Source organism: Ascaphus truei, chromosome 1, assembly GCF_040206685.1.
Source record: "Ascaphus truei isolate aAscTru1 chromosome 1, aAscTru1.hap1, whole genome shotgun sequence".
Classification (NCBI taxonomy): Eukaryota; Metazoa; Chordata; class Amphibia; order Anura; family Ascaphidae; genus Ascaphus; species Ascaphus truei.
This window is the reverse complement of record NC_134483.1, coordinates 166,817,959-166,826,861: the sequence shown is the minus strand read 5'-3', so window position 1 is coordinate 166,826,861 and position 8,903 is coordinate 166,817,959. Positions and strand designations below refer to the sequence as shown.

Sequence of the window (8,903 nt, the reverse complement as noted above, 5' to 3'; positions counted from 1 at the left end):
GGTGTGTAGATCTATTGTAAAAGTAAAAGAAAACCAGATACATTGACCGCAGATGTATATCTTGTGACTTTCTTTACTCTCAATGTGTTAGCCTGCCAACAGAGATGGTAGAGGTTTCATGATCCCCCCATCCTTCCCATTAAGTACTTCTTCAGCCCTTGAAGCTACCACCCCAAGTTTCAAAGCAGGACATCTTGTTCTAGCACTTCCTTTTCTCTGAACACACCTGTACCGTGCTGAAGTCTCACCTGTCATATTTAGTACTAATTTTCTGCTCCAGTTGTCTCTTTTTGGCCTTCATATCCAGAACCTCTTTCTTCCTCAATCTTAGCTCGTTATCTCGTCGGTCTAGAAGCTTCTGCCTGTCAGCCAGCTCTGCCATACGAGAACTTAGACTACAAATCCTTTTATGTATATCCTAAAATAAATGAACAAAAAAACAGAAGATGTTAAAAAGGTCACATGAATATCATATTATTTAACATTTGTGAGTTTTTACAAATACTGTCCCATAAAGTAGTGATTGTAATGATCCAACAGATGCCCTGCTGCAATAAAATACATTAGATCAAAACAGAGGACTCTGTTAATGAACAGCTAATAACTCTTGCAGTCTAAAAATAATATATTCCAAACCCTTCTATCGCCATGCGATGCTCCCTGAATTAGTCATTTAAAATGCACTTCTAAGGTAAATACCATTCCCTTCTTTATGAATGAAGCAAATAAAAATATCACATTCACGTCTCAGGTAGGTAGGCAACCCTGCATTTCCTCATTATTTTAGCATACAGGACTTCCACCGTAGCCAGGGATTCTGGGAAATAACATGCAAATGAACACAGTGTCACTTTTATGAAATGATATGGTAGGATTCTTTAATTCCCAAAAAGGTATATGATTTACCTTTAGTTGTTCTTCCATATGTTGTCGTTCATCTGGATCCACTGTGACAGTAAGAAACTGGGCTCCTCTTAATGATGTATTGCTAGAAATAACTTTGTTAGAATAAGCTGATACTTTCACTGTATACCTTTCCTCCGCTGTGTAAATTTGTCTAAGTTTGGTCTCCTGTATCACCTAGATAAAAATAAAAATGCATAACTAACGACATGTTATGGTATCAGCAAAGATTGAAGTGTTTAACATGCAATAACTTAAAAAAAAAAAAAAAAAAAAAGCTTTCAAAATACCTGCAAGAATGCAAAGTATTTTCACAAAAATTAACTTTGTTTTTTCATTTTCCCTTCACTTAAAATAAATAAATGAATGAATGAAAAGTCCAATAATCATGTTGGTCCATGTTGGACCTTGAGGCATCAAATGACTCCTTTACATAGCAGCAGAAATTTTAGTGGTTTGGCGGCTTAGGTAGTAATCATTTTAGCATCAAAGAGGTTAAATACATGTAACCGTTTATATATTGAGGGTTCACTGAAGTGAAATTGATCACTCATCAATTACATAATGAATCCTTGTTTTATTATTGAAAAAATATAAATATTACATCCTAATGCCCTGTATCACAAAAGCAAATACAATAGAATGATTAATACATGCTGCTTTCAGTATGTACCATTGAAACGTTTTTCACACACAGCGGAGGAAAGCTGAAGAAAGACAAATGTTAGTTCCTCAAATGCTAAAAGCAGTGCAGTAGTGTGTGTGGTGATTACACTTAAGGCTGAGTCGCCAGGGGGCTGGGGCTGCGCGTGCGCCACACACAAAGCACAGTCCTCTAAGGAGCAGACCCAAAGCGCGATGACGCGACTGATGGAAAGGAAGGCAAGAATTTTGTCTTTCCAGGCAGCGAAGCCGTCACATGATTGACTAGCAACCAATGGTTGTGCAGATAGTGTATAGACCAATGGAAGTGAAATATTGTCCGTCATGGCTGCACCCCCACCCCCCGTAATGGCTGCACCCCCACCCCCTGTCATGGCTGCACCCCCACCCCCCATGTGTCCCATCGCTACTCATTAACAGCTTTTACTGGTGCAAGCGTCGTCAGGCACCCTGTCGCGGCCACCCGAGACGCGGCCTAAAAGAGAGCGATTAATTATGCTGGTCATTAACCAGCGATATCAAATTAATATTATCTAGTTTTTAAACTAGAGTTGGGGTGCATTCGCAGGAGTGCGATAGTCATCTTTTGTAACAACCATTACAGTGAATGCCCGTTAGTGAGCAGCTAGCACACTTTAGTGAGTATACCTTTTAATATCTGCACGCTTTCCTTTATCTCCTTTGTGTCCCTCTCTCTACGTTGGTGAAAAGCATAAAAGTGATTTCAGTGTAATAATAAAAAAAAAAATCACTATTTTTATTTTATATCTGTTATTTTGTCTACATGTCAAAGCCAAAATGAGTTATAACAGATTTTTTTCCCCCAATTGACTAGGTTGGTCTTGTCTTTTCAGGGTATTAAGCCTCTTCACAATAATCAGTAAGACACCGCAATGTACAAATATAAATCAATTAAATTATATTTAAAAAAAAAAAAAAGAGAGAGAGAAAAGCTGTTGAAATTAGATTTTTGGCAGCTTGTTAACACAGAACATTTCTTTCTTGCTCTGAGTCTAAAGGAATCTTACCTTCTCAATAATAGATCTGGTCTTATCTGTTCCGACAGGCACTTCATGCACATGATACTGGTAGCAAAGGTAACTCATGACTGGTTGAGGAGCATCAAACAGCTCTCTTAGGTAGGAGAAAAAGCCATATTGTCTGTGTGAGATACCAGGGAAAAGAACAGAAAGCTTAAGTAAAGGCAAAAAGCAAACGGCAAACATCTGCACCTTGTCCACCAATATCCTAGTCTTCATCAAATAGCTAATTTATATACATGGGTACGTATTTATTTATTTATAAAATATTTTACAAGGAAGTAATACATTGAGAGTTACCTCTCGTTTTCAAGTATGTCCTGGGCAGAGTTAAGACAAATAATACATGGTTACAAGTACAGTTACATAAATGAACAAGGTATACATTATATACAAGACATTGCATGCACAGTTAAAGAAAATATATATTATGAGCGTATGAAACAGTTACAGACCAGATTAAAGTGTGAGACAGCCTTAGATTTGAAAGAACTTAAGCTGGTGGTGGATATGAGAGTCTCTGGTAGGTTGTTCCAGTTTTGGGGTGCACGGAAGGAGGAGGAGCGTCCGGATACTTTGTTGAGCCTTGGGACCATGAATAGTCTTTTGGAGTCTGATCTCAGGTGATAGGTGCTGCATGTGGTAGGGGTGAGGAGCTTGTTCAGGTAGCTGGGTAGCTTGCCCAGAAAGTATTTGAGGGTGAGACAGGAAAGGTGAACTTTGCGCCTAGACTCTAGTGTTGACCAATCTAGTTCTTTGAGCATTTCGCAGTGATGTGTGTTGTAGTTGCATTGGAGAACAAAACGACAAATTGAATTGTAGAGGGTGTCAAGTTTGCTAAGGTGGGTTTGAGGAGCCGAGCCATATACTATGTCTCCATAGTCAATAATTGGCATTAGCATCTGCTGTGCAATACGCTTTCTGACCAGGAGACTTAGGGAGGATTTGTTCCTGTAAAGTACCCCTAGTTTGGCATAGGTCTTGGCTGTCAGGGTATCAATGTGCATCCCGAATGTTAAGTGGGAGTCAAACCATAAGCCCAGGTATTTAAAACTAGTGACAGGTGTTAGGGTGGTGTTAGCGTTGGTTCTAATCAGGAGCTCAGTCACTGGAAGCTTTACAAATTTAGTCTTGGTCCCAAAACAAGGTACCATGTATATTTACATTAACTTAACTTGCTAGGGAGTTTCACTGTGAAAAACTTTGCTGCCTAAGCAACAAGTATGAAATTAGTAGAAGCAGAGTGAGTGCAAGGCCCTTCGGCTCATGGGACGCCAGTTAAAGAGCTCTGCCGTACACCATATTCAAGGTGTGGACTTACAAAGGATTTATACACTGGAGAAATTATGCCGTATTCCCTTCGATATATCTGGTTTTATGCATGACATCATACTGCTGCGGCCGAGTTTATTCGAGCATTTGCCCGTTCTCGGCCGCAGCAGTAGCCTGGCGCGCGCCGGAGGGTGACGGGCGCGCGCCGAAGCAGCGGAAGAGCGCCCTCCGATCGGGGCGCTCTCCCTCCCGCTGCCGGGTCCGCCGGGTCCCCCGGAACCCCCTGCCGCCGTCCCCCACATCGCGGGACACCAGGGCTCCCTCGGGGAGCCCTGGACGCGCGTGCAGGGGGCGCACGCTCCCGATGACGCGTGACCGCACGCACGCCGAGGGGCGGCCACTAGCAAGCCGGGAAATCTCCCGGCTTGCGGATCTGGCCGCAGTGCAATAAACTGTGTCGCCAGTGTATTAGCCTTTGCACCTACTGCCCGACATTGAGCAACTTGCCAAGCATAGCTAAATCTATCTCCATCAAGGATTGACCCAATAGTGTATTTCAGTTTGTACAGTATGTAGCATGCTTATTCTTGCTTCCCAAATACATAGCTTTGCATTTATCTGTATTAAACCTCATCTCCCATTTACCTGCCCAAACATCCAGTTTATCCAAGTCCTTCTGTAGAGAAATTCCATCCTGTTCGGATTTCACCATGTTACATAAACTTTGTGTTGTGAGCAAAGATGGTTATTATTTACTATAAAATAAGCCTCCTAGTTAAAAAGCAGTGGGATCAGTACCGAACATTTAGGTACTCCACTTCCAACTTAATTCCAATCTGAAAATGATCAATTTAAGACAACTCTCTGCTTCTCTTTCAAACCGTTTTCAATCCAGGAGCAAATATTTTTACCCGGACCAATTTCCTTTATTTCGTACAATAACTTCGTGTGCGGCACCGGATCAAAAGCCTTTGCAACATCAACTGCATAGACTACATCAACTGCATTACTTTGGCCTAAATTCCTACTTGGCGCAAAGAAACTAAATTAGGTTTGTTTGGCACGACCTCCCTCATTAATGCATGCTGACTATTACTAATAATTTTGTTATTCATAAAAGGTATTACTGATTGATATACCTTAATAAACCTTCAAGTAGCTTCCCCACTATTGATCTAATTACTTGGTTCTAATCTGGCTCCCTTTTTAAATATAGGCACCACGTCTGCTTTACGCTAATCTTTTCGTAATGAGCCTGTGGAAACGGGAGTCCTTAAATAATAAATATCACAGTCTGCCTTTGACTGAACTTGGCTCCATCAGAACCCTCGGATGTATGTCAGAGACTAAGGGGCCTATACTATAAGACTTCCTTAAAAATAAAAAAATAACAAATATTTGTAAAAACAAACAAACAAAAAAAAAAAACACGCACGCAGGGCCAGTTACGCCGCCAGATTTAGTGTTGCCATCACGGTATGCAGAAAGCCTCGAATATGTGCGATAGCAAAATGTCCAAAACTGACGAGTAGCCAGCAACGTGATGTTCACCACTCTCTAAAGGGCTCACCGGGCGACCTACAGCGATCTGGCTGATGCATATCTCGCCACCGATCGCAAGAATTTAATATACATTTTAATACTAGTGTAGATGAGCGGGGGGCCTGCGGCGCAGAACAGTGTTGATTTCAGGTCCGGGGACCCCCTGCTTCCAGAGATACAGTCCCGGTTATTGGGTGCCGGTATCTCCTATGCATTTAAATGTCTCGCGTCACGTGACCGTGGGATTAAATGCATAGTAGATACCGGCACCCCATAACGGGGCCTGAATCCCGGGAAGCAGGGGGTCCCCGGACTTCAAAATCCAGGCGGTTCTGCTCCGGAGACCCCTTGCTTATCTACACTAGTATTAAAATATATCTTAAAACAGCTTCATTACCTTAGCGGCTAGAAAAAGAAGGGGTTAAACCTCAATAGCGCGTTTCTTGGGGCACAGGGGGTGGATGAAGGGGGTAGTAGTCCCAGGGTGGGTGGTTAGGCCTGCCAGGTTGCGCGAGGAGTTAACCCCTTCACTACCATAGCAGTGCAAACCTCTATGGCAATGAAGTAATGAAGGGGTTAACCAGACCCTCTACCCCCCGGAAGGCCTAAACACCCGCCCTTGGGGCTACTACCCCCTTCACCCAATCCCTCTACCCCCAAGAAACACAAATAAACACAGCAACCCTACTACCCACCTCCTCTACCCCCAACAATCCCCCACAACACATACGGTAATGGGCAAAATAAATACTACCCAGATATGGATAATAGCTCATTTGCCTGTTATAAAATCAAACATTAGCCAGCGAGCATAAATAAAGTAAATAAAACTTTCTACTTAGCCCTGTCATCATGATAATATCTGGATAATAGTTATTTTGCCCATTAATGTACTGTGCAGTATGTGTTGTGAGGGGGTTGTTGGGGGTAGAGGTGGATAATAGTATTTTTCAATGTTTATTGTGGGTACTGAGGATGGGTATTAATACAGTGTTATTAACCACACAGGTAATGAAGGGGTTAACCGCACCCGCAAGCCCCCCCACAAGACCTAAACACCACCTTCACCCACCTCCGCTACCCACATTAAACATGGCACGGGTAGTTAACCCCTTCATTACCTTAGCGGCTGACTGCTAAGGCAATGAAGTTGCCTGTAAATGCAGTTTTATTGCATGGGATTCATGCCAGGGGTCTCCGGAGCTGATATTAATAGGTATCAACTGCGGTGACTCCCGGCTACAATCCAATGCAAGAAAAAAAAAAAGCATTTTTTTTCTCATTTCTCTCTTGTCGCCTTCTCAGCAGGTTGACCCCAGCCTCACACCAACTTTTCCTGGCGTGAGAATTTTGGGAGAAACTCGCCATTCTAGAGCCGCGATTAGTCTCGATAAACTAAATCGCGGCTTCTAGAATTGCACGAGCTTCAGAACCTGCCGGTAAATGGCTTATCGCCGCTCACCCGGCAATCTGTTTTGGATGGCTGAAAAAATTAGCGATTCATGCCTTTATCGCCCACTTATCGGGACTTACTGAATAGCAGCAAGCATTTTGGCCGAAAAGGCCTCGATAAGTGGCTTATCGAGGCTTATAGAATAGGCCCCTAGGTGTTTTATTTACCTCATGTAATCATCAAGCTGCTTTTCCCTCTCTTTCCAGTGTTAGCCAAATGTTAATACAAATAGAGGATGGAACCGGGTTAGATATTACAGGTAAGAAAACCTCTGCCTGAAGGGACCTTTGTGGTCCTGAAAGCGGGCACTCTATATAATGGGTGACTTGTGGTTTAATAAGGTACCACTTCTCCCCTACTTTTGTTTCCCAAATATTAATGTAACGGTTATGCCTCTTGTAATATTTTTGCAATTGGCTCCTCCTTGGTACATACGGAGGCACATATATAGTATGTAATACCTCTGCCTTTTCCTTATTGCCCATCACATGGAAATCGTTCTGTATTCTATTTTCTAATCTTCTTGCTATTAATATACTTTAACTGTTAAGGATTGATTTCCACTGCAATCTTTTTTTCTTTTTAGATTTTTGGTGATCTAGACTGCTCAGATGCAAATTGTTTTACATTTCAGAATATATCTGTCCTGTCTGACTTCATCAAAATGTTTGGCTCTTCCTTTTAATTTCTTCCTCATATCATTTTTTTTGCCACATTGGGTAATACATGTAAAAGAAACAAATCGAAACCTATGGGATACAGAGAAGTGTATTCATCGAACAATGTTTAAAATAAAAAAAAAATTTTTTAAAGGGAGTACAGTACCTACTTAACCTGTGAATTTTTCCCAGCAAGAAATCTATCCCAAATGTAGTTCTTGTAGTTTCCTCTTGTTGACTAAAATATGTCTTTGCCGATACTCCAACAATGTTTTTGATCAATAATTTTGAAGAATACCATGTTATGATCACTGTTGTCAGTTTGTGCTATTGTTTTAGATGTTATACCATCTGTTCGTTTAACTGCACCTACCTTTATCATCTCATGGACTCAAGTCTTTCTAGGTTTTGTAGTATAATATGTATTAGATATGGTTGCTTCCCTACTTGCTGAGCTATCCTTTCCCCCTCAAATTTACTCCCATGACCCATAGCCGTTTCTAGTTGCCATATATGCTGTCTTGGCCCTCTTCTCCTAAAATCTCCTCCAACGTTTTAAAATTGCCCTCCCACTAGCACAGAGAATCCTTCTTCCATGATTACATCACTAAGACTGTTTACTGACTCAGTGTGCAAGTTATTGGGTGAATCCAGAATCCTTGCAGTACAGCACCCATAGTCTCATCCAGTGCCTGCTCAGTGAGCAATATACTACTTTCATTATTGATTGACATTCACAATGTTGCAAATTGCCTTTAGAGATCAACAATCTGAGACGCCAAAAGAGACCACCTGCTCACACTTCCCAGAGGTATGCATCACAGGAAACAAGGACAAGTACACCAGGGATCAGTACACTAGACAGAACTGAAGAGTTGACAAAAGTGAAATTTTTGGGAAAAAGTATCCACAAACTTCCAGTACATAAAAACACACACACAAACTCACCCAACTGAGTTAACTGGGGGAACAACTTAAAGTCCTAGGTGTTGGGGACCCCATCCGGAAGCTTACCTAAATACACGTTGCCAACGTGCGCTGTTGTCCTCGGTAGTATTGGCAGCACTGCCTTGCTCTTCACCAACTGTTTTAAATTCCCAGCCTTTGCTTCACTCGAAACAGCTCTAGCAAACGCTGAGCACACAGACCACAGCTCCACCGGATGCCCCAAACCCCTGCACTGGGTCTCCTCAGTTCCCTTTTGCCGACTTCCTGTCAGCTCTTCCTTTACAGGTCCTCTGGTATGCACCAATTAGGTAATTCCTATCTTAACATAGTCCACAGGATGCAGGCAGGCACGGGACAATGTCCATACAAGCCCCTTCCACAGGCAAACAATACGGATACAGCACCAGGGTTTACAGCTTTCTT

The 8,903-nt window shown here is 42.1% G+C and overlaps 1 protein-coding gene across 3 annotated transcripts in view; it reads right to left on the bottom strand.

Moving 5' to 3' along the window:
• SMC5 (structural maintenance of chromosomes 5) overlaps positions 1-8,903 on the bottom strand; it is an 89,385-nt gene that overhangs the window by 39,261 nt on the left and 41,221 nt on the right. For all 3 annotated transcript variants that reach the window (XM_075597848.1, XM_075597857.1, XM_075597864.1), the window contains exons 13-15: positions 2,595-2,727; positions 907-1,080; positions 249-418 (exon numbers count right to left, since the gene is read on the bottom strand). In XM_075597848.1, the coding sequence (XP_075453963.1) occupies positions 249-418; positions 907-1,080; positions 2,595-2,727 (477 nt within the window). The remainder of the gene's footprint in view (positions 1-248; positions 419-906; positions 1,081-2,594; positions 2,728-8,903) is intronic.